A 26,330-nucleotide genomic window follows, 5' to 3' on the forward strand; every position below is an offset into this window, starting at 1 on the left:
CAAATCCATACTTTAGTGTAAAGTACAGAGCCAAAGGAAGAAAAAATGTTTCATTATCCCATTACGTAAGCAGGGCACTGTATATGATTATTTAAATACTAGAAAATCCATATGATAAGTATGCATTTTGTTTAGTAGTTCCCTTCATCAAAACATAGATTTTTCTTGTAATATTTATAGAAGAAAAGACTACAACGACTGTACAAGAAGTGTAAGCATTGTAGTACATCCCTTTGTTTGAATATACACTTTTGTTACAATATTTAGAGATGATTCATACACAACATATAAGTCGCCCCTATATGTCGTACATTATTGCAATGTGAAAGTGGCCACATTCAAGTGTGTCAGAATGGATGAAGTGTAAGTCATATAAGACCGGGACGTATATACACATTGAGTATTCAGTAAAGCCGAACATGTACACATTTACAATGTTAGCCATAAGAATCGTCTAGAGTTTTTATACATCTGAGGGGAGGGGGGGGGGGGGGGTTAAAGAGTGGGTTTTCAACAAAGCACTCAAGGGTCATGCTCATGCTTTTAAGATGATAACTTATAAATACAAACTGATGTAACATTAGTTTAGCTAAGGCAATGCATGCTTCTGTTTTACAGTATATGATCCGACTTGGTACAATCTCCACCACTTCTGTCCCCATCCGTCTACCTCCAGTTCAAAAAGATTGCGCATGGGTTGAAGCTGCAAGTGACGTGAACACTAGTTCAGAGTGTTATACAGGGATGTCGGATTGAAAACTGAGCTGGAAAACGGACATATGGAAACTTCGTTAATGATGGGGTAAGTTTTTGTACAGTTTGCATTACTTATTTTATTATACATATTTTATCATAGTGCAACTAGAGTAGTTCACATGGTCGATTGTGAAGTCAATTGTACATTTGGTCGCCGCTCGAGAGTGATTGACAGTCTATCGTAGTCGTTTCATTTGAGTAAAGATGTACCTTACTTTGGGATCCTTTTTATTAGTTACATGGCGACATGGACCGTGGTTTATCATCAGAGCATCTCTCTCTCCAGACTTCTACAGTTTCTATTACTTTCCATGATTTCCGCTGGAGCTCAGATTATTCCCCTGAGTGACACGTACGGGACCATCAATTCTCCGAACTTCCCTGAACCCTACCCTAAAGAGTCTGAGGTGCGCTGGAATATAAGCGTCCCGGATGGGTTTCAAATTCGACTTTACTTTATTCACTTCGACCTGGAGCCTTCCTACCTCTGTGAGTACGACTACGTCAAGGTAAGTGAGTGACTCACTCTCTCTCTCTCTCTCTCTCTCTCTCTCTCTCTCTCTCTGTGTGTGTGTGTGTGTGTGTGTGTGTGTGTGTGTGTGTGTGTGTGTGTGTGTGTGTGTGTGTGTGTGTGTGTGTGTTAGTCTTTTTCTGTCTGTCTGTGCCAAATCTTTGGGGCCATGCAACCATTTACACAAACAAGTAGTAAATGTTCTATTCCTTGTGAACCAGACAAGTGACTCATCTATTAGTTAATTAGTTATCCAATTAAAGATTAAAAACACTCTATTCTACACAGGAATGTACACTGTAATGTACTCTCTCTTTAATGATATCAACCAATTGATTCTTGCAGATTGTTATAATGCCTTATAAGCACTCCAATAACTATTTCTATACTACATTTCCCCAACCAAGGTGGCAAGCCAGTCTGTTTGAATTACAGATTAGGCCTTTAAGTGTCTCAATTATGAAACACTTTTTTTTATTCTTTGAGGAACAAAAAAAGTAGGCTAGAGTAGGCTAGAGGATAAGCCATCACAATGGCATGATGTTGAATGTTGTAATGTTGGGTTTGGCCAGTCAAAGTTCCCATTGAGCCAGCATTGGCTAGAGTAATATGCAAGTGAGAGGAGAGAAGGGGTACGTGCCAACACTGGCACAATGGCATGGTTGAAGCTAGTGCCAGTGTAGTTTTGTTTGTCAGGTTTAGATGCTCGTCCCATCTTTGATTCCTTAGGCCGAGTTCTGACAGAACTGTTGGACCTTCTGCACACTATTTGTCATGGCAATAATGAAGGCAGAAGTGCACTGAAATACCCTTACTGCAGTGCAGGGTGGGTAAAATGCCCCTGTCCTGTCCTCTCTGCTCAGTAGCTAGTTTAAACCAGTAGCTTTACAGTGTTATTACATCTCTCTGGAGAACCAGAAAATATAATAGAAAAGATGAATGTTAACAATAGGTGTTGTAGACCAAAGTCTTACAATGCCATGTCCATGGTGGATGGATGTTGCTTGAAGAGGCAGTACTGTCATGTCTGTGTTTGACAGACTGGTTAGATTGCTGGTGCCCTGCCGATGGAGTTAATAAGCATTCATTCCACTTGAGCCACTAGAGCATTGCTCCCCACCAGGCCCATATTCATATTCAAATACCTCCACAGGGTGCCAAAGCCGCGTGCCAAAGCAGCGTGCCAAGGCAACGCACTCAGAGCAGCTGCCAGACACAAAAGGGTGCAGACATGGAGTGTGGGTGGAGGGACCAGGTGACTGCTTTCCCCACAATGCAGTGCTGTGTGTTTATCTGTTTGTTTGCCGTATTTAGTACAAATATGGGTGCCGTTTCCTTTGTAACTTGTACGCTACATACATGCAGAAACATCCACAGGAAAATCTGACGTGCCACAATATTCTCTGGTGACTTCACAGATAGCCAATTCACTTTCATTGACAAGAATGTCACGTCTTATCAATGAGGCTCCCTTTGTGAAGTTCCTTTGTAAGATGAGATCTCTGCTTGAATTCCACCACTCTCAAGCCCCCTCCCCCCCAACATGCTTAGTGCCACAATCTCTCTCTCTCCCACATATATGCACACAAACACACACAATACTGCTACCCACATTCCCTGTCCTTCGACAGACACAGATTCTCTTTCTCTCTTTGTTCTTTTTAGTGCCTCTCCAAAGCCTGTGACTACTCAATTTAAACCCTTTGAGTATATGTGTGTGTGTGTGTGTGTGTGTGTGTGTGTGTGTGTGTGTGTGTGTGTGTGTGTGTGTGTGTGTGTGTGTGTGTGTGTGAGAGAGAGAGAGAGAGAGAGAGAGAGAAGTTAGTGTATTTTATTTGTAATAACTACAGCATAGCACATTTATTAATTGTTTTCGATTTAGTAGAAGAACTACGTTGTGTTGTTTGATGGCTGTGATCAGTGAGTCTGTATGTGGACCATAACCCTGAATCTCTCACAGTCTGATCTGTGGTAGCTGGGGATAACCGGCCGTTCAGTGACACTCTCAATGTAAACATGCTATCAAAAAGTAAGATAAGACTGGTGTCATGTGCATGAGTTTGTCTGTGCACTTAGTGACAGCTCCAGGCAGGTACTGATAACAGCTAAGACTAGATGAAACTGGCCATTTAAAATGTTGTAGTAAAATGCAACAAGACTATTCAGATACGATGAAAAAAAAATGTAGTTGAAGATATCTGTTATTTGAGCTAGCACAGAGTTGTATTTTGCAAGCTAGAAATAACGACTTGTTCACGAACTTAATAGCCTAGTAGAAAACTTGCTAACAGTTTTACATAGCTAGTACCAAACTCACAAAAAATGTAGTAGCATCTAACTGCAAACAGAAATGAATTGGTAAGCATTCACAAGACTCACTTGACAAACTGTCAATCAAAATGCACCATATTTAGTGATAACCTTTCTTACAAAAAACACACTCACAGTGATTTTTTAGATACCCAGGGATTTTTGGAAACAATTACATAGCCCCTTTAAAACCTCATCAAAGGCACCCAGGGTTCCAATATTAATCAAAATGTGATTTTTGAAAGGCTTAAAGAAACATTTCACCCCTGGTCATCAGGACTCAACAGCAAGTTATAAGTGGCCTTTGTTGTCTAAAACAATTTGCGCAAATAATCTAGAAAATAGTCTTTTATGAGACCAGGAAACTATGTAACAATTATGAAATCCTACAACGTACATACTCAGACAGCACACATGTATCAGATTGACTTTGTCATGACATCTAAACTATGAGAAATTTCTGACTTCTTCAATGCAAACTTATGCAGGCTATCAAGCAAAAGGTCAAAGCATACAGGAAGAAAAGGTTACAGCTAGTAGGCTAAACATTTATTATTTATTAGCTTTCCATAAAGAGAGATGCAGGATATCGCTGTCTTCACTCATGTCTTCACTCATGTCTTGTATGTGCTAGCATGGTCGGGAACGCTAAGCTCACTCTTCCCTAAAGATCATTGTAGTTTTCAAAACTTTTTTTTACCCCCAAATACGTCACTCAGGGTAAAATCATCAAACTAGTGATACTATTTTCACACACCCACATGTTTGTAAGGTGATCTGGACAGCGATTTTGAAGTAAAAAATCTTTGAAGTGTCTCTTTAATATGCTTACGTTGTCAACTGCTTTCAACAGACAGGCAATTGATTGTAATATGTAATGTGTATATTAAATATCGTAAACAACATAGGTTTTGGTGTTTGTGGGTATGGATCTCTTTTTATATTTAATATTTAATAATATTTCAATATCATAATATTTAATTTATGCTAGTGTGTTCTGTGGTTAGTTGCTTGAGTGATTGTGTGTGGTTGTTGTCCATGCAGGTGGAGGCAGAGCAGGAGGAGCTGGCTGTGTTCTGTGGGCGCGAAGATACAGACACAGAGCAGGTCCCTGGAGAGCAGGTCATCACCTCCCCTAGGAACGCCCTCAGTGTCTCCTTCAGGTCCGACTTCTCCAACGAGGAACGTTTCTCTGGCTTTGAGGCCCACTACAGTGCTGTAGGTGAGGATCCTGACACATGCCTCCCTTTAAAACTAGTATTACACAAGATTAACATTTACACAGTGTGATTGACACACTCGCTTTCATACTGTAACAGCAACCTAATTTAACCTGCCTGCCTAAATGTTGATCTCACTGTCATAAAACAAATGTGATAATTTAGGCAGGTGGTAATGTTGTTGGGTTAAATTGGTTGCTGTCACAGTATGAAAGCCAGTTTATCAATTACACTGTGTGAATGTTCTGTAATACTAGTTTAAAAGAGAGTATTTAATAGAAGTCCATCCCTATCTGACAAATACATCAAATCATTTTGCTGTGCTGTGTTCAAGTTAATTATTTACCCGTATTTGGATTTGCGCCTCATCCTCTTTAAAAGGTTAGGGTTAGGGTTAGTGGATCATAACAGTGAATCATGGCTTGTATCATTTGTCACTCTATTTCTCTCTCTCTTCCCTCTCTCTCTGTAGATGTGGATGAGTGCAGGGACAGGAATGATGAGGACTTGGTCTGCGATCATTTCTGCCACAACTACATTGGTGGCTACTACTGCTCCTGTCGCTATGGCTACCTGCTTCACTCTGATAACAGGACCTGTCGAGGTAATTTTTCATGCTTCATTGTCCTTGACCTCAAGGCAATAGTATATACAGTACCATGAGTTCTCTTTCATTTGACTCAGTTCGACATCTCACTATGGGATATGCACCCTTCTGTACCCTATTTGCTGAGACCCCCTTCAATCACGCCTGGAACAGGCTGGGAGCACTTTGCATGGCTGACCCTGTCCCAGCCCAGTTTCTAAAAGCTCATGCTCAGCGCACCCATTTCACTCTTCACTCGCTTATTTGCAAACCTGCCTGTAGTGTTCCAATAGAACCTAGATACCTAGCGTAACTTTCACTGGAAAGTTAACAGCTTTCCCTGGGGTGTTAGGTTGCCTATTCTTCCTCACAGTAATCCTGCTGATTCAGCCTTCACTCTTACAGAGCGAAGTTCTCTCTTGTTTGGTTGCAGCATTGCTTGTCTAGCTAGCCTATGGTACACAACTGTTAGCCTGCTCCACCCACTTCACTGTTATTAGCCTGGATGGCTAGAGTGGTTGACTAGTAATAAACCCACACTAGGTAATTACTATGAACCTCTACCTGACTACAGTACTTTCTCTCACAGTGTCTGTCAGGTTCAACTTGACTTTGTGTATGAGACACATTACACGTGTTGCTACGGGCTCGTTTGAGAGTATTTGGAGCTAGCTAGCATACAAATCACACTATTGACCATTGACTATTGGCCGTACAGGATTTCAACTAACCTGTTGATAAGGTTCAGTCTTCACTACTACCCTGTTTGTGGTCCGATTCGTCGGCTATGATGGCGTGGTGAGTGGTTGTTGACAGAGCTATCTCCATACCAGTTCATTTCTCTTTATTCTCGTCCTCCGGGTCAATAGAAATTGCTGGATCTATGGGTTAGCCCATAAGAGGTCCAACTTACAATTGGAGGGCTTGGCCCCGAACGTGTTTCAGGGTGCTAGAGCCCCCACAGCAGGTCCACACAACCTCAAGTGAAGGGCGTTTAAGGGTTTGTTTGAGAGGTGGGGTTTTCATTGCTCAACTCCCTCCTTACAGGATCTGCCATGGTGGTCCTGGTGAAAAGACTATAGGAGCATACCCTCTTGTCTGTTGTTTTGTGAAGGGAGTGCGCCACATCTGTCCGTTCTCCAGGCCACCTGTTGGGACTTGTCGCTGGTTCTCATCAACTTTGAGACTTTGTCTTATAAGACGGCTTTGTTGCTAGCCTTGACCATGGTGGAACATGGTAGCGACCTCCATGTGCACTCAGTTTGCCCCCGGCGACTCGACAGTTATGATATGTCCTAACACCGTGTTTGTTTCCAAAGTCATTTCTATGACATACAGTAGTCGTCGTGCACGGTTTTCCTTCCATCCCCTGCCGCTTCTGGCGTCTGAACACTCTAGGTTTCTGAGATTTGTGCTTCAGCCAGTTGGGTTTCCCCTCACACTTTCGTGAGATTCTACCTCCTAGATGTCACTGCACCTTCTTTGGGACATACAGTCCTTGACACTGGAACTTAGGATGAACCGGGTACATTTCCGTACTCTCTTAGGTTCTCTGTACACTCTTCGGCAATCCGGGTGTTGTGCAAACGTCCCATAGTGAGATGCCAAACTGAGTCGAGCCCTGGTTCTCAGAAGGACATGAGGGAGACATCTCACCAAATTGCCCCTCTTTTATGGGCTTGTGAAAAAGTGGTTCACAGAATGAAATGAGTGTGCTGTGCATGAGCTTTTATAAGCTGGCCAGGGTCAGCCATGCAAAGCTCTCCCGGCCTGTTTCAGGCATGATTGAATCGGGTTTCAACAAATAGCAAGGTACGCAAGGGTGCATATCCCATATCCCCTCATCTCCTTCAGAGAACCGGGTTACATACCGTAACCAAAAGTTTGGTTTCCCTTTCAATCTTTTAATCTTTAAGTGTGAGAGCATTCCAAGCCCTTTCCATTAACTTGCCAAGAAATGTTGATTTAAATTCCTATTCTTTGTAGGAAATCCATTTGGAGGATAAATCAGTGTTTAGCTGTTAATGCTCTGAGAAATGTTAATGAGGTCACTCTTAAACTACAAGTTATTCGAATCCAGACACTCCTGTTATTCCTACTGGTGCCGGACAGAGAGTATGGATGTACTATATATTCCTGTTCTCACAATCACTTCTGTCACTTGTTTTGTGGATCTCATGTCCTTGCATTATGTTACAAGCAGCATTGTGATTTATTCTCCTGGGTGCTATCAACATTTAAATGGTGTCAACGTAAGATTAATACGGCATGTTCTGAAAAATACATGACTCGTACTAATGAGGATTAGGCAGTGTAATTTCTGTGTAAGGTCAGTTGAGGTCATGTTTTTGACTAAAGGGAGTCAGTGGGATTTGTTATGCAAAGCAGACAACTTTATCCAAATGCTTGATTGTGGTTGATTTGTAAATGATAGGCCACTACACTGAAGCAGTGAAAGCTACTATAGATGCCTCATTCAGTGCCACATAAGCAGTGACCCAGCTGTAATGTGTACCAACAATGATCACACGTCTTATGCTTCATTCAAGTGTTCCTCAGAAACTCTTTCCACCAAGATTAAGAGTAAGATTTTGCGTAGAGCTTTCTATTGTCTAATTCAGAGATTGTGGGAATTTGCCCAGTCGGAAATGTTGCCCAGTCGGAAATGTCCATGTTTCTCAGAAGTACTTGAACTGCACCATCATTATGACATTACTGGAAGGATATGCAGGAAGCAGCGACATACCCCAATCCTCTATGTGTGTATGTGTATGTGTGTGTTGTGTGTGTGTGTGTGTGTGTGTGTGTGTGTGTGTGTGTGTGTGTGTGTGTGTGTGTGTGTGTGTGTGCGTGTGTGTGTGCGTGTGTCTGAATGAGAGAATGAAGGCCTGTTTTGTATCCATTCACTGCTCTCTATCTCACTGATAGCGGTCACTGATTGATGACAAATATTTACATTAAAGCAGCTGAAGAAATGTAAAAAATTCCCACAGCTCTGGTTTGTTCACTGTACTCACTTAAACATATGCAGGATTGCACCCTCTTTTCACTGCAATGGGAATGGCAATGACAATTCAGAATAGTGCCTCGTCTCCCTCCCCTTGGTCAATGCAAACTAACTGAAACAATGAATCTGTAAATGTTTTCACCTTTTTATCCAGCACATCTAGTTACATAACCGTGGAACCTGCAAAGGACTTTTGTGGCTGAAATGTTGTTTTTATTTAGTTTGTAAATGTTCACAGAAACATAAACATGGAAATGAGCCAGCCAGCGGAGACACTCACACGTCCACAAATATTTTGGAAAAGCAAATTCAGGCAGAAGGGCAGGGTCTTGGCAGGTGCACGCACTGTAACAGTCTGCCAATGCATCATAAGTAATTATTCAGCATTGTTGTTAAGTGGCATTTTTAATCGGAAAAAGCTTCATATTGCACCTTTAATAAGATTCAAGAGAAAAAAAAATTCATTCATGTTATGTTTTTCTTTTTTGAAAAACAGGAGATAAAGTTAACACCATGGTCATGTTTTATAACCCCTTAATATGTGTTTACATCCCTTATGTGTGTATGTGTTCACTCTGAAAGATTAGATTTTTGTTAATCTGTCTGTGTATGCATGTGTTGCTCTGATGAGGCTCAAATGTGTGTATTTCAGTGGAGTGCAGTGATAATGTCTTCACTGAGAGGTCTGGCGTGCTCTCCAGTTCTGACTTCCCAAAGCCCTACCCCAAGAGCTCAGACTGCCTGTACCGCATCGAACTGGAGGGTGGCTTCCTGCTCAGTTTGGAGTTTGACGACACCTTTGACATCGAGGACCACCCTGATGTCACGTGTCCCTACGACTATGTAAAGGTGACGTCAAACACTGCAGCAAGAAGACACATTTAAACAAATGTTATTACAGCCTATCGCTGCAGAGCTGTATTGTTATTCTACTACCCTGTTATGGCAGTTACTGTACACTTGTAGATCCACTGATCTGTATATGAGCTAAAACATTTAGAAGGGTTTTGGGGAATTTGGATAAGTCTTGAGTAAAATCCAGACCAATGCTCTCAAGTGTTACGGCATCATTGGTCCAGTAGCTGGATTAGCCTGTACTCCTGAGAGCTAATAGTAAACTACCTTCTCCTATTCCACTCAAACTGCCAAGAATAACCACTGGTCAGCCAGACCAGTCAGGGTCACACTGGGCAAGCCCAGAGAGCTTGGGAAATCTTGAGCGCTGTGGACTTAACAGCAGCTATTCAATGTCACCTCGCATCATAAACTCCTTACCAAAAGAGAAAGAGGGACTGCAAGCTAAAGCTGATTGACTTGGCGGGGGGGGTTTACTCTTTTTTGCTGCTGGGCTGATGATGATGATGTATCTGACATGCAGATTCAGGCAGGGCAGAAGGAGTTTGGTCCGTTCTGTGGCGACCAGTCGCCAGGCAGGATACAAACAGAAAGCAACAAAGTCCAGGTGTCCTTCCACAGTGATAACTCTGGAGAGAACATCGGTTGGAGGCTGTCCTACACCTCCTCAGGTGAGTCTTCCACCATGTCCTAACACAGAGACAAGGTAGGGAAAGGAACCAGTCAGGCCCTTCTTGTTACACACATACACACACACACACACACACACACACACACACGTACACACCCACACTCTACAACAGGATCAGTGTTCAGCCCCATAATACTAGAGTACTTACGGTATATCTCCATAATGAGTGACACAGTTCCTAGTCTCATTAATGCTGTTTACTTCCAGCAGGTAGTCAGTGTCCAGTCCCACTGCAGCCACTCTATGGACAGTTGCATCCTGTCCAGCCTCAGTACACCTTCAAAGACCATGTCCTGGTGACCTGTGATGCTGGATACAGGCTGGTGAAGGTGAGACTGGTACCTTAATCACACTACCGAACCAACCCTGAGTAGAGCTTGACTGTGCTAGCCTGGTTATGCATCCACCATCGTTTCTGTGACAGTGCTGAAAAGTCAAGTCAAGTTCATCTTTATTATCCCAGAGGGCAATTTGTCTTACAGACAGGGGCAACACAACATCCAATAAAAGTACAAGACAATAGAAATGTATAAACAGACAAATGACAACAACAACAACACATACTGTATGTACACAATCACACACTACACCTTAACATTCTAACATACAGTGCGTTCGTAAAGTATTCAGACCCCTTCACTTTTTCCACATTTTGTTATGTTACAGCCTTATTCTAAAATGGATTAAATTATTTTTTTCCCCTCATCAATCTACACACAATATCCCATAATGACAAAGCCAAAACAGGTTTTTAGAAATGTTTGCTAATTTATTAAAAGTAAAAAACTGAAACATCACATTTACATTAGTATTCAAACCCTATACTTAGTACTTTGTTGAAGCACCTTTGGCAGCGATTACAGCCTCAAGTCTTCTTGGGTATGACGCTACAAGCTTGGCACACCTGTATTTGGGGAGTTTCTCCCATTCTTCTCTGCAGATCCGCTCAAGCTCTGTCAGGTTGGATGGGGAGCGTCGGTGCACAGCTATTTTCAGGTCTCTCCAGTGATGTTCGATCGGGTTCATGTCTGGGCTCTGGCTGGGCCACTCAAGGACATTCAGAGACTTGTCCTGAAGTCACTCCTGCCTTGTCTTGGCTGTGTTCTTAGGGTCGTTGTCCTGTTGGAAGGTGAACCTTCGCCCTAGTCTGAGGTCCTGAGAGCTCTGGAGCAGGTTTTCATCAAGGATCTCTGTACTTTGCTCCGTTCATCTTTCCCTCGATCCTGACTAGTCTCCCAGTCCCTGCCACTGAAAAACATCCCCACAGCATGATGCTACCACCACCATGCTTCACTGTAGGGATGATATTGGCCAGGTGATGAGCAGTGCTCATGAGCAGTGCCAGAGAATCTTGTTTCTCATGGTTTGAAAGTCCTTTAGGTGCCTTTTGGCAAACTCCAAGCGGGCTGTCATGTGCTTTTTACTGAGGAGTGGCTTCCATCTGGCCACCATAAAGGCCTGATTGGTGGAGCGCTGCAGAGATGGTTGTCCTTCTGGAAGGTTCTCCCATCTTCACAGAGGAAGTCTCGAGCTCTGTCAGAGAGACCATTGGGTTCTTGGTCAACTCCCTGATGTTGGCCCTTCTTCCCCTATTGCTCAGTTTGGCCGGGCGGCCAGCTCTAGGAAGAGTCTTGGTGGTTCCAAACTTCTTCCATTTAAGAATGATGGATGCTACTGTGTTCTTGGGGACCTTCAATACTGCAGACATTTTTTGTACCCTTCTCCAAATCTGTGCCTCGACATAATCCTGTCTCGGAGGTCTACGGACAATTCCTTCGACCTCATGGCCTGGTTTTTTGCTCTGACATGCACTGTCTGTGGGACTTTATATAGACAGGTGTGTGCCGTTCCAAATCATGTCCAATCAATTGAATTTACCACAGGTGGACTCCAATCAAGTCGTAGAAACATCTCAAGGATGATCAATGGAAACAGGACACACCAGAGCACAATTTCGAGTGTTATAGCAAAAGGTCTGAATACTTATGTAAATGTAATATTTCAGTTTTTTATTTTTAATAAATTAGCAAACATTTTTTTTAAAATACAGTTTTCGCTTTGTCATTAAGGTGTATTGTTTGTAGATTGATGAGGAAAAAAAATAATTGAATCCATTTTAGAATAAGGCTGTAACATAACAAAATGTGGAAAAAGTGAAGAGGTCTGAATACTTTCCGAATGCACTGTAACATATTGCACAATTAAAGTGCCAGTCTACAATAAAATGCAATGGGAGGTCTTGGTAATATTCTGTGCTTGTGGAAAGTGCATTTAGTAACTTAATGGCTGTGGGAATGAGTGTTTGTACCTGTTGGTTTTTAGTTTGGGGAGTCTGAAGACAGACACTGAGGGTAGGGGTTGGAACTGTGAGTGAAGGGGGTGGTCACAGTCTGACGCTCCCCCCCTCTCTCTCTCTTTCTGTCTTTCTCTCTCTGAAGGATGGAGAGGAGCTGGAGCACTATCAGATTGAGTGCCAGAGAGACGGCTCTTGGAGTAGCAGTGTTCCAATGTGTGAAAGTAAGAACTGATTAAGCTTTTCAGTGTGTGTAAATAGAATAGAATAGAGCAGAATAGTGCTTTATTTCTCCATCTGCTACAAACAAATGTTGTCTTCTGCTCTGCTCTATTAAATAAGCAAAACTGCATATGCTCGCAAACTTTTATTTTATTTTTTACTTTACCTGGAAAGTCCTGCGTATGTAATGGGACAGTGAAGCATGTTTATTCTTTTGTCTCTAGTTTGGATTTGAAATCAATGATGAGTTTAAAGTGTAGATTTTCAGCTTTTATTTGATGGTATTTCTGTACATATTGGTTTTACCATTTAGAAATGACAAAACTTTTTATACATAGTCCCCCTATTTCAGGGCACCAAAAGTTTAATATAATGTCCAAATTATGCACTCATGCTTAGTATTTGGTCAACAATCCTTTGCATGCAATACCTGGCTAAAGTCTCCGATCCATTGACCCACCAGACTCTGGGTATCTTACCTGCCACTCTGCCAGGCCTGCACTGCAGTTGTTGTTTGTTTTGAGGTCTTTTTGCCTAAAAATGTATCAACAGGAAATGAAATACATGTTAAATTGGATTCAAATCTGAAGATTGGCTTGGCCAGTCAATAATGTTGAACTTGTTTCTACTTTTTGGCCTTGAAAAAACCCTAGTTCGCTATGGCAGTATGTTTTGGGTCATTGTCTTCTTGTATGATGAAGCGCCAAACAATGAATTTGGAGGCATTTGCTTGCAGTACTCGAGCAAACAAGATGTTTCTGTACACTTCAGAATACATTCTGCTGTTGCCATAAGCAGTTACATCATGAATTAAGACAAGTTAGCCAGTTCTAGGTGTACATGCCCAAACCATAACACCCCCTCCACCAAGTTTCACAGATGAGGTGGTATGCTGTAAATCTTGCGCAGATCCCAAACTTTCCACTTGCAATCACTATGGTACATGATAATATTAATCTTATCTGCCCATAAGAGTTTTTCCAGACCTCTGCAGGCTTTTTAGGTCATTTTTAGCACACTGTAACCTGACCATCCTTTTTGAGGATAACTACTGGTTTGTACCTTGCAGTGAAGCCTCTGTAGTTCAGCTGCAGATGGTACTTTCTGACACATTCATGCCTACCTCCTGGAGTGTGTTTCCTGATCTGTGGGACAGTTGTTTTGGGGGTTTTCTTAATTATGGTGAGCATTCTTCTGTCATTCACTGTGGAAGACTTCCTTGGCCTACCAGCCTGTTTGTGATTGCTGAGCACAACAGTGCTTTTTTTTCTTTTTAACGATGAGCCAAACTGTTGCCAATTGTCCTATTACTTTTGGTGCCCTGAAATAGACGATATATAAAAAGTGTTGTCATTTCTAAATGATGAAACCAATATGGATATAATACCTTCAAATAAAAGCTGAGAATCTCTACTTTAACCTCATAGTAATTGTTTGATTTCAAATCCAAACTTTTGGAGTATACTGTATAGCCAAAATAAGTTCACTGTCCCATTACTTTATGCAGGGCACTGTATTTACTGTTAGTTGGCTACTGCTCAGATTTACTTTTCTAGCAATCATAGCGATGATGTCTGTATCCAAAATGGTGAGTGTCTCCAGTTATGTTTACATTCTGCAGATTGTGACTTTTGGACTTTCATAGCATATTGGGGTCAGTGCAGAGCGTATGCCAGTCGGAATGTGATGTGATGATGAGGCCTCTATGCTAAGTATGAGCTTATAGAGGCTTTCATGATTTGTATACTAGTCCTTTGTATTTGCATTGTACAGTACTCTGTCTCCTTTCCCTCCCTCTTCTCTCTCCCTTCTTTCCCCACTCCTCCATTCCGCCACCCTCCAGAAAAGGATTCTCAGAGGAGCCGCCGATCACTATCCAGCATTCTAACCAATCAAATACTGTACTAGGCCCATGCAGGAACGCCACAGGGTCGAAACCAGTATGCCTTTACAGACTGCAATATAGACTGAAATGGTGTCTCTCTAGATAATCAGATTAGAGTAATGGCTACTGTAGAAGAGAAGAGCAATTGTAGAGTTAGTGGGAAAAGACGCCTACCATGTTTTCCACATCACTTTGTACATGGTGACATACTGTACTGTAGTAGAGTGTGACCTCACAAGTTCTGTAGACTTGCTGGTATGTCCAGAGGTTTCTCCTCTGATTTCAATAAATACTAATATTCCTGGAATCTTTCCTATGGAGTTTGTTTGTGTTTGTGTCATTATATGAAAAATTTGATTTAGGAACTACGTATATACCAGCAACCCCTACAACATAGTTGATAATCTCAGATTAACCTACCACTGATAATCTGAAATCTGATGCATCTTTGAGAGACTGAGCACTTAAGGATCATTACCACATGAAAAGAGGTATGATAAAAATAAAAATAAAACTTCTCCCATTGGCTCATTACTCTCCTACCATGAACTTCATTGGTGTACTTTTATCAGACTCCCACCCATTCACTAGTCTGTTATAGTCACGCCAATATTTCTCCATTCCACAATTTCTATTGATATTCAAAACTGTGTCCTTTCTGAGTGTTTACTCAATTCATTGTTCAATATGTAACCGTCGTCAGATTGTAAATCATCTTCTGTTGTCTAAACCATATGTAAAAACAGAGGTTAAACTCTATTGAATACTTTTAACTGTTTTTTCCTCTCTTCTCTCCCAGTGGTAAATTGTGGGACTCCAAGGGAGGTTGTGATGGGTCATGTGGTCTTTGAGAGTCCCGGAAACAGTACTTTTTTTGGTTCTAGAATCCAGTACACCTGCATGGAGTTTATGTTCCAAATTCACCCCAAGATTAACGGTAGGTTTTCATTGGTTTATTTCTGCTTGCCTGAACATACACCACAATTGAGAACCTTTTTACACACAGTAACTTTTGATTACTGTCCGTCTGCAGGTACTTACACATGTGGAGAGAGGGGGGAGTGGACCAACACAGAACTCGGAACAAAAATCCCCATCTGTCTACCAGGTGAGATGCACTCCTGAGTACTTAATTTGAGAATATCATATAACAGTGCCTTCAGTAAGTATTCAACCTTTATTTTTCCAAAATGTGTTGTGTTACAACCTGACTTTAAAATAGATTAAATAGATTTTGTCACTGATCTACACAAAATAATTCTTAATGTCAAAGTGATTTTTTATTTTTTTTGTATGTTTACAAAGTAATAAAAAATTAAAAGCTGAAATGTCTTTAGTCAATAAGTATTCACCCCCTTTGCTATGACACTCCTTAAATTAATTGATTCCTATGCAAATCAGAGATCCTATAAAAACAAACATATTCATTCTGAAATCACATTGCATCACATCAATCGCTCTCAGATGGACTCAATTCAGATTAGATTAGATTAGATTAGATTCAACTTTAGGTTGGTAGGTTGTCACCTTGTTGCAGATTCTTGCACCTAGGTGCAATTCAACTTATTGAGTGACTTGTTGAAGACATTTTTGTATTTTTGCTCATTTGATGTCATAGGAGGTGAATACTTTGTGACGGCCACCGGGGTGTGCAGGCACGTCACAGACCCAAACACAGTGTAAGCAGAGAGGTCCACACCAGAATTACAATCAAAGATATTTATTCGGTTAGCGGGGAGAGGGAAATGATAGAGAGAGGGTGGGGGTGAGAAGGCGTCGTGTCGTGAAGATAGCAGGGGGGTTCGGTACACGGTGGGTGGTCCTCTTACGTTCCAGGTCGGGGCGGCAGCGGGGTAGTCAGACAGGCGAAGGTTGGCAACGTAGCGGGCTCTCGGACGTTCTCGGGGTCGGGCTTCAAAGGGGGCTCTCCTATGGTCAGGGATCATCCACAGGACAACGGTGACTTGGCTTACTCTCTCTCTCTCATCAACTGCTCCTTGGTTCGCCGTAGCAACCCCTCTCCACTGGGTGCTCCGTTGGCTCCTTTTGTCCGGTCTCTGCTGCTCCTGCTGATGCCCTTCAGCTGTACCTTGATGAGCAGGAACTCCATGTATGGGCATACGGTGATTATCTCCACGGGTTGCAGCTGTGGCCCCTTGGGGCGCAGGAACTCCATACATGGTCCTGCCAAAGACAACACGGGGCAAGAGAGGGACAGCAGAAACAGCAGAGACAAAGCGAGGCGAGATATATACTCCATTTACCACCGTCCCACACTCGCGCATGGGCTTAGGCACGGGGCGGGCGCCACAACTTATTGACTCAAGACATTCCAGCTTTTCATTTTTTATTAATTAGTAAAAATAAAAAATAAAAAAGACACATTGGCATTATGGGGTATTTTGTGTAGATCTATTTAAAGTCAGGTTGTAACACAACAAAATGTAGAAAAAGTCCAGGGGTGTGAATACTTACAGAAGGCACTGTCTATACACTAGTGTGTGCTGCATGTATTATATGTGTAATGTGTGATCATTGACCTGTGTCCTCCTGACCTGTGCGTGTGTGCATGTGTGTGTGTGCATATCAGCATGTGGGGAGCCGTCTCGACCCTTCCCTGCCCAGCTGAAGCGTATCGTGGGTGGGCGTAGTGCTGTCCCTGGCCTCTTCCCCTGGCAGACTCTGCTAACCGTAGAGGACATATCTCGTGTGCCAGAGGACCGATGGTTTGGGAGTGGGGCACTACTGTCTGAGTCCTGGGTCCTCACCGCTGCTCACGTGCTCTGCTCCCAGCGCCGCGATTTCACTGTGGTGCCCGTGGCCCCAGAACATATCCGTGTGTACCTGGGCCTGTATGACGTCCGTGCCAAGCACCAGGCCACCAACCGTTCTGTAGAGAGAGTCATCCTCCATCCGCACTTCAACCCCCGTAACTACAACAATGACATCGCACTGGTTAAACTGAGCCAGAGGGTTCCCACCAGCCAGCTAGTCCGGCCCATCTGCCTCCCTCCGCCCCAGGGCAAGGACTCCCCCAGCCCCCAGCCCAATACACTGGGCTTGGTGGCCGGCTGGGGCATCTCCAACCCCAACGTCTCTGTAGACACGGCTCTGACCTCTGACCTGGGGGTGGTGTCTGATGTGCTGCAATACGTGAAGCTGCCAGTGGTGGCGCAGGAGGAATGTGAGTCCAGCTATGCGTCACGCTCCGTCAACAATATCACTGACAACATGTTCTGTGCTGGCTTCTATGAGGGGGGCCGTGACACATGTCTGGGGGACAGCGGGGGGGCATTTGTGATGGAGGACCCTCTGAGTGGGCGCTGGGTGGCTCATGGCTTAGTGTCATGGGGAGGCGAGGAGGAGTGTGGCAGCCAGCGAGTCTATGGGGTCTACACCAGAGTGGCCAACTACGCAGACTGGCTGCAGAGCCACCTGGGCACTGGCCCTTGGTGGTGAGGGGTGGGGCAACACCTCTGTCCACCCGCATGCCCTCTCACCTTCTCCACTCCTCTCACTGTATGTCTATTTTTGATTGTCATAATTTGTACATGCTAAATGTTAAATATATTTACCAAAGTGTCACGGCTGTTTTATGCTTTTGTGTCTCCCACCTTGTCATGGATGATCTATGATGGCATCAGTGACATAAGACAGTTCAAGAGGTGCACAACACCCCTCTGCGATATTCAAAAGTGTCGACTAAACGTAATTTCTGTGGATTGACAGTTGTCGGCAGTGTCAATTGACAAAGCATAAACTAACCTTAATGCAAGAGACCACATACCGGTAGTACACCCTCTCCACCCCTGTTCCCACAAAATGTTCCATCTGCATAGGATATTGAAAAAGGTTATATTTGAATTAGGGCTGTCAAAGTTAACGTGTTTATTCCTGTTATCCATAACGCATTTTTTTTTTTTACGCTGTTAACACATTTCCCCCACTTTGTACCATAGTTTTATTTTGTCTGAGTGCACGCATGGATTCTATTTATATAGATATTCCACGTTTGAGATGATCAGCCTCAGCAAGGCACTGTGCAGATTCGCTGATATTGATTAGCAATCGGTGGTTATTTATTGCAACAGGTGATTTGTAGATCAGTGATTCTGCGCAGCGCCTTGTTCAAACCGACCATCAAATGTAGAGGCTGTTTCGGAGGAAACAGACCTTGTTTCTGTTTCCCTCCGAGACAGCCTCCCAGTTTTGTGGTCAGTTTGATCCGGTTTATCCAAGTTTTGCGGTGTCCAGGGCAGATGCTCAACGGGCAGTAGTCTTGCTGCAGTACTCTTGTTGAGTGCATTGTCTGTGCCCAACGTGGTTAACTATGTCCCACTCCTTTGACATAGGCCTAGTTATTGTCAAAGGCTGAAGATATTTGACAATTAGTTAAGTTCCTATAGTACAGGAACTGAATCAGAAACATGGGGAACTTATTATCCCCAATGGGTCAATTGCAACCAAAATTCGGAACGGTAAGCTGGTCACTTGTTAAATCAGATACAGGTGTGAAAGAGATTATCCGAATTAAAACTATCCCCCAAACATCTAGAGCATCAATAAGTATACTGTACACCTGTGGTTCATCTTCTTTTTAGGTAGTCCAATTACTACCAAACATGACATACAGAGGATGCTTTAACAGGAGTAAATTTAACCAGACTAAGCTGCCTTTCATCATAGTTGAAATGCTCTCAAATCCTCTGTCCATTTTCACAACTATTTAATTGAATACAAATTACTATTCAAGGTAATTATGATGATGATTTATAAAAAAAGGTTTGTTATTTAAAAAAATATAAAAAAAATCAGTAATTGAAAATAAAAACATTGCTCTACAGTTTCAATTATCTTCATATTAACAACATAGAAAATTAACCCACTGTTCTCCATAGGCCATAACTTTGGCTTAGGCTTACTTCATTGCGGTGAATTGGACTCATGTATGGCCTTGCAAGGCAATAGCTGCATTATATCATGTACTGTAGCTGACAATTTAAGAATTGAATCTGATATACAATCTGACAAAACTACTTTGCAGCTGCTGAGAGTACGAGAGAGAGCAGTGGACAACAGCAGTGGAGCTGCAGAGCAATCAGAGAAGTGGTATTATTTTGCTTTTCGCCTATTGATGGTTAGCCTACCTGTCTGTTATTTATTCACTTTAGCTTATGCATAATGAAGTTGCTTGTTTGTTTGTGCTGCGTTGTCAGATCCGAAGGGGGTCGGCAGTCTAGACAAACATTTTTTTGGGTTCGCAAGTCAAAAAGGGTGAGAACAGCTGTTATAGGCCACTGATTGTCAATCAATCAATCATCAAATGTATTTGTATAGCACTTTTTACATAGACAAATGTCACAAAGTGCTTCACAACAAAAACTGGAGTCCAGTTTTGAGGGGCTCAGAGCCCCTCGAACAGATAAGCACAAAGAGGACAACACAAGATTAGAGGCCCAGCACATCTAAGGGACATCTAAAATTCATCTAAAGGACAAGGCCAGCGCTCGCTTACACCGCGTCCACTCTGACACGGGCCAGCCAAGGGTCATCAGGGGGGCAGAGGGGGCAGCAGCATGAACCGAGATGCCCAGAACCAGCATCGCGACCATCCCAGCCCGCACGGTACTGGGCGGGCCTGCACTGGGAGGGCCTACAGCAGAGGTCCTAGCCAACCCAAGCCCGCACACCGTAAGAGCCCATTGTGACAATCATCATTTGTTTGCAAGTGAATTAAAAGTTGCATGCATCTGATGGTCATCACCCGTTGTTCTGCCCGTGATCTCCTGCCTCTCTGGGTAAACTAACCAGATGTAAGCACTTGCTAATTGGCAAGTCAGATCGTTTGGTTGCAATTGGCCCTTTGAATTTGTGTTGTTGTTGTGACTCAGATGAGAAGATCTATGCATCCCATCCCCATTGTATACAGTAGCTTGTCATGTTAAATAACATGGATATGAAGGAGTAGATACAAGTGAGAACATTTTGTATTTATTTATCATCATCATTTAACTTTATTTAACCAGTTACAGAGGTACATAGACTTTTAACATACCTGGCTGAATTGTTATTGGCTGAGAATATGCCAATAAAAACATCTGATGATTTTTATTTTGTGTTTTCTGCCCTTTATGTAGCATTTACAATCCAATGTAATGAAAACACCTTTAATTAGATCTAAATTGACCAAACCAAAATTATGATCACAGCAAACCATGCAATTAACTCAATAATTGTTTTAATAATTGAGACAGCCCTAATTTTAATGCACTACATTACATTACAACCTCTGTGCCACTTCCTGATTACTATGTAATAGCCATTCCTATGGCACACTCCAATTCCTCATATGTCCCTACATGCATGTTCATCTCCAGTGTATCTTGTGATAACTATATAATACCTACAATACAATACCTAGCCCCTGAAGATACCCCCGCCCCCCCCAACACACACACACACACACACACACACACACACACACACACACACACACACACACACACACACAATATTATTGGGGTCAAGGTTGGCTTTGAGGTTAGGGAAGCTAGCCAGTAACCCCAAGGCCGCTGGTATAGTACAATCCCCGGATGTGAGCCAGTCATTGGAGGGTTGCTGAAATCACATCTAACTGGCCAATTACTACATGACTTATAACATGAGAATAATAAGAAAACACTGAATAAAGACCTAATAAATGGCTAGCAATATGCCACAATTGCCCAATTAGCTACTTCTTAAACACATGTAAGGTACAAATTAGTGCCTTCCCCATACTAAAGTGTGACCACAAACTGCACTCCATCTCCCTATCACACTCAACTCAATACCAATTTATACTGTAACCTTTTGAATATGACAATTAACATAGTAGAGTTAGGTAGTATGTAATCCAATCTTGTTTTGTAAGTTGCACTTGGTACTAGTTATGAATATGTTATAGATAATATCACAAATGATAATGGAAGCTACTGTACAGTATAATGAAATAAACATATTTTAATATGACTGTGTCATCAATATTCTTTTCTATTCCCTCACATATTATTACTTGATTTTACCAAGTGAATACTTACTCTTTAATGTGTATACACAATAATGTATATACAGCCAGCAAACAGCAAGCACAGTTTGAATTGCTAGAACAGAGTTAAAACCATGAGGCAAACCACTGAGGCAGTTTAGTCATATATTCAGTTTTAATGTCAAGGCCACTCAGTCAGCCTTCAGTCAAAGTCAACAGATAGACCATGTGTGCTACAATGAGCAAAAGTCATGAGTGCCCTTGAGGGCATTATGGGTAAATAAATGTGTGCTATGGCATTGATGTGCTTTTAGGACGTTCTCACACATGTCCCGAGTTACACCACTGAGGAAAGGGGATGGAGTGCTGTGATGTGAGATGGGGAAGGAGTGAACATACATTACATCAGAACTATAATGAGTGATTTGTGCCATAGTGTATGTAGCGTAATGGGGGGTGGTAAGGCAAGGGAAGTGGTCTGCTGATGTGCTTTCCATGCATCTTCAACCTGTGCTGGATCCCCTGTGGACAAATACAAACAGACAGATTAACTTGAGGTGGCTTTCAATGTCATTGCCAAGTCTTCAATGTTTTGTTGTTAGACTATATTTTTATAGCCTCACTGTATACACAAAAATGGATACACTATTTATAAGTCATTTATGGATTCATTGTAGAGTGATGGTGTACTGCACAGCTGTCTAGCTGTGTACACATCTGTGCTGTGTCCTGCAGTACCTGTCCAGGTCAGGGGGTGTGAGGTGGCATCTACCCTCGGCTGCTAGGTAGACGACCTGCTCCAATCCTGTCAATAGGAATACTCACTCGCCTCCTAGGCAGCTCAACTACCTTCCTGTTGAAAGAATTAGAGTGATCAGATACAGAACCAATACTCCACCCACACCCATACTGCGTATTTACCTTAGATACAGCCTGTACATCATCTAAACCTGTCCTAGCAGTACCACTATAGATGGCATAATACAGGTAATGAAACTGTTTTTGTGATTTCACACTATCTCACCCACAATTCAATTGCTCAAAAGGAGACGCAGAGACTTAATCCCAAGGTTTATTTTGATTGAGCATCTGCCAGTCAAAGCTGCTCATGTTTGATCTTCAACCAATCAAAGGTGTTTGTTGTAAGACACAGCCAATCAAAGCTGCTTATGTTTGACTTTTGGCCAATACAAATTGCCAGTGTTTGCAAAATGGAAAATAAATACTGTTTACATGTGTGAGAGAGCGGAGGTGTATGCCTTTACTCAATTATTATAAGGAACAATCACTAGGTGTGTGTGTGTGTGTGTCTGTGTGTGTGTGTGTGTGTGTGTGTGTGTGTGTGTGTGTGTGTGTGTGTGTGTGTGTGTGTGTGTGTGTGTGTGTGTGTGTGTGTGTGTGTGTGTGTGTGTGTGTGTGTGTTTGTGTATTTGTTCGTTTGTTCGTTTGTTTGTTTGTTTGTGGTTTGGGAGGAGTGCCAAGTGACCACATTTCTTTGGTTTTTTAATCTATCATAGATGCTTATGTCTACCGCATGTATTTCCTCCTGTGTGTTCCCCTCCCCACCTGCCCCTGGTTCTCTGAGGGGTACCTCTGCTTGGAGCCCTTAGGGTCCATAGTGCTGATGGACAGGCGGTCCAGTGGAGTGTTGGACCCAGGGAAGCTCCTCTTTCTCTTGGTCTCGATGACGTCGTTCTCCAGGCGGACCAGGTGGTCCAGCAGCAATAGCTTGGCCGTCAGCTCCCCAGCTGCCTTCTCCTCACTGGACCAGGCCTGCAGGCCAGACTCCTCCAGCACCACTGGGTCCAGATACTGTACAAGAGGACAGACATTAGTCCTGAACTCATAATGTACATCCTCCATACTCCTCACTCTTTGGTCTTCACATTGAAAACAAAAATATTGTATTAAATAGCCAGGTCAAAGCAATCTGACACCCAGCTCCCAGACCTCCAGTTTATAGTGATGGAGGTGGATGCAATAGTGCCCCCACCCCACACCCCCTCTATCACTGGGTCTATCTGTAATTAGATGAACGGTGGACTGGTGAACGGGCAGACAGACAGGTGGATGGCTCTGTGTCATGGTCCTGACGTCACTGTTGTTCTTGCCTCCCTTGGGAAGGCACCGCTGTGGTATTTATAGCTCAGCCAGGCAGGCGATGACAGCCCATCATCTCACATTCGTTCCACATAATCAGATCAGGGAAAGGAAATGTTCTGACTGTCCGAGGAGAGCCAGAATCAACATACTGACTGCACGGATACTGTCCACCTCCACTCCGTGGACCTCCCTCACTCACTCTAAATAGGGCAGGCAAACACTCCTCACATTCTCATCTGGGGCCAAGTCTGCCACTCTCACTCTCTGCCATGACACTACCCTGGTATAGGGACCAGGACCACCCTGGTCCTGGGAAAGACCCAGAGCCCTATAGTATGACAGTATTATGATAGTTACTGAGGATTTACAGTACATAAGTAGCTCATTTCCCTGCTCATATATCTATCCAAGTGAAACCACAGTCAGTGTACATTCAACTGAGATCTGTGATATTGTTTTTGCTTTGATATCCGCTAATCTATGTTGGACTATCTGACAGAGATTCTGTCAATATCTGATTATACTGTGAGTGTGTTTGTTTAATGTTCTGCCAGCCAACACCCCCCCCCCCACACACACACACACACACCCCCACCCCCACCCCAGCTTATCCTGGTCTCACCTCTGGGCTCTCTTGGGTGAGACGGAGACTGTCAACGCTGCAGTGGAACAGAGTCACCGTCAGGAGACAGGAGAGTAGAACACAACCACACCCCAGCATCTGAAACACAAACAAACAGGTCATGCAATGCCATACTGTACCTGTACATGCACACCTGCATTCTACATATTATGTGAACATTTTGTAACATTTACACTACAGAATTTGTATCTACTAAGCAAAAAAATGCACACAAAATACATTCCGCTTAATAGAAGTAAAATAATAATTTAAATAAGTATGGGCTTATACACATGCTTAAAACCTGTAATGTAACATTGTCACTTGCTGCAATACAAGCATACAAATACACACTACATACAATGCATGCAATCATAACTTTACATTCACATAGCTCATACTCAACTCATACACAAATAGTGATACACGCATAATGACTTCTGTAGTGTTGGTGTGTGAACAGTGTGTCTACAACTATATATTAATGAGTGTGTGTACCTATATCAGTGAGTGTGTGTGTGTGTGTGTGTGTGTGTGTGTGTGTGTGTGTGTACTGTCTGTGTGTTCCCCTCTCAACTCTGTCAGACACAGACAAACTGGCGTTTTGGATTACTGTGATACAGAGCTTGGTGTTTACCTTTACCCAGCCTCCATCTGTGAAAATACCAGGAGCTCGGCAGACTCGCCGCCCTGAGCGTGAGAATGGAGTGAACGTGGCATGGACACACCTCGTCCCTTCCCTTTCCACAAACACATGACCTCAAGAAAACAGACAGCCCTAGTCTACCCTAACTTTAGCCTGTATGGAAAAGAATCCATTCTTGTTGTATACACATTTCTGTTGTCTGTCTCTGTGTCACCTATCTAGTGTCAGACCTCTAAAGCTGCTAGGTTACACAGGATGATGTCTCCAGATACTTGATGTCTTCAGATACTTGATGTCTCCAGATACGGTGGTTCCATTGTGGGGCCTGCCACCCTCTGGTGCTGCTGTGTAATAACACCAGTGCCATCAATTCTATAACAGTGCATCTATGCTCCTGAACCTCAGCAGACAGTACATTCAACGATAGACTGTTTTATATGTCAATCATCTTAGACTAGAATAGCATCACCAAACTCTCAATACGTATTGAAACAACACTCAACACTAATGCTCTACTATATATTCTCACACACTACACAACCTTAAGCTTTTCAAACTCTCAAACAACTTTAGCCTAACGTAACAGTTATATCACTGTTCTAGGGATAACTCCACACTTTAGCTCTCACAAAGTGCAGCTCTTTACAGTAACTCCAACTAAAACTCACTACTCCACACTGTGATCAGTCATTCTGATTGCTAGTTCCTATTCTAATTGCCACCACTCTCCATTGCAAGCACACACACTGTCCCTATTTCATTGCACCTCTCAGGATTCCACAGCCATAACCAACCTGGAGGTAAAGAGGGAAACATTTGACAGCACCATTTAACAATGGAATATACCAAACACATGAAACGTGATTTCCATCATAATCACCAGTTGATATCAGATGACTTGGCCCCCAGTGATGTTCTTTATTAGATCAGAACCTTCACTCACACAGCAATGATCACTTAGAGGGGCCAGGAGTTTTTTATTATTTGTGCAAGTACACACTCAAAACCCACGCAGATGTACAGTAAAAGCACATAGAGAAGTCATGCTTGGAGCTGGGTCACTCTGAAAACTCTATAAGAGTGTATCTAATTTAACATTCTATCAGCCCTTGCAATGCATTTCCATCCTGATCAAAATGATAAGCAGCAAATCAAGCCACACAGAATACCTTTTGGGACACCATTGCTTGACTGAAAAATGAAGTGGTCCTGTTGCATATTACATTCAATTTACCCCAGGTTTACACAGTGCACGTTTTAGCCTCAGTGACAGGCAAAGTGTATTGTCCAGCAACATCGGCTAATTTTAGCATTTTCCGTTCCCAAAAATAAACACCTCCACCCATCACATGCACTCTCCCCAATGTACGTACTCATACATTCTGGCAAAGACACACTCACACTTCATAAGTCACAAACATTCTACACTCTAATACTTGCATTCACAAAATTAAAGACAAGGTGATCAATCAGACAAATCTTTCGCACTTATTCTAAAACCATTCCAGACACTCTTACACAATCTACATGCATAATCACCCTTTGACCAACATTTCACTCATCATCACTCCCTTCGATAGTATTACATTTTCCACT

General features: G+C 42.7%; 2 protein-coding genes across 2 annotated transcripts; one reads left to right on the top strand and one right to left on the bottom strand.

Annotated features, from left to right (window-relative positions):
* Positions 1 to 755: 755 nt before the first annotated feature.
* On the top strand, positions 756 to 18,147 carry masp1 (MBL associated serine protease 1). Its single transcript, XM_083696331.1, has 11 exons — positions 756 to 802; positions 1,043 to 1,265; positions 4,622 to 4,799; positions 5,270 to 5,401; positions 9,043 to 9,239; positions 9,769 to 9,916; positions 10,144 to 10,265; positions 12,375 to 12,453; positions 15,136 to 15,273; positions 15,370 to 15,444; positions 16,927 to 18,147. Exons 1-11 carry the CDS (start codon positions 780 to 782, stop codon positions 17,793 to 17,795), a joined length of 2,184 nt encoding a protein of 727 aa, XP_083552457.1. The 5' UTR covers positions 756 to 779; the 3' UTR covers positions 17,796 to 18,147.
* A 3,456-nt stretch (positions 18,148 to 21,603) lies between these two features.
* ostn (osteocrin) lies at positions 21,604 to 24,187 on the bottom strand (the record flags this gene model as incomplete). The annotated part of the gene is made up of 4 exons (XM_083696414.1): positions 21,604 to 21,885; positions 22,102 to 22,216; positions 22,955 to 23,175; positions 24,089 to 24,187. 3 exons carry the CDS (start codon positions 24,185 to 24,187, stop codon positions 22,132 to 22,134), a joined length of 405 nt encoding a protein of 134 aa, XP_083552540.1. The 3' UTR covers positions 21,604 to 21,885; positions 22,102 to 22,131.
* Positions 24,188 to 26,330: the final 2,143 nt, after the last annotated feature.

The sequence above is a fragment of the Argentina silus genome (genome assembly GCF_951799395.1).
Source record: "Argentina silus genome assembly, chromosome: X".
Taxonomy (NCBI): Eukaryota; Metazoa; Chordata; class Actinopteri; order Argentiniformes; family Argentinidae; genus Argentina; species Argentina silus.

Bases quoted from the DNA above. Each gene is read 5' to 3' on its own strand.
- masp1 (XM_083696331.1), top strand. From the start codon at position 780: ATGGAAACTTCGTTAATGATGGG. The intron at 803-1,042 runs GTAAGTTTTTGT...CTCTCTCTCCAG, and splicing joins GAAACTTCGTTAATGATGGG to ACTTCTACAGTTTCTATTAC. The intron at 15,274-15,369 runs GTAGGTTTTCAT...GTCCGTCTGCAG, and splicing joins AATTCACCCCAAGATTAACG to GTACTTACACATGTGGAGAG.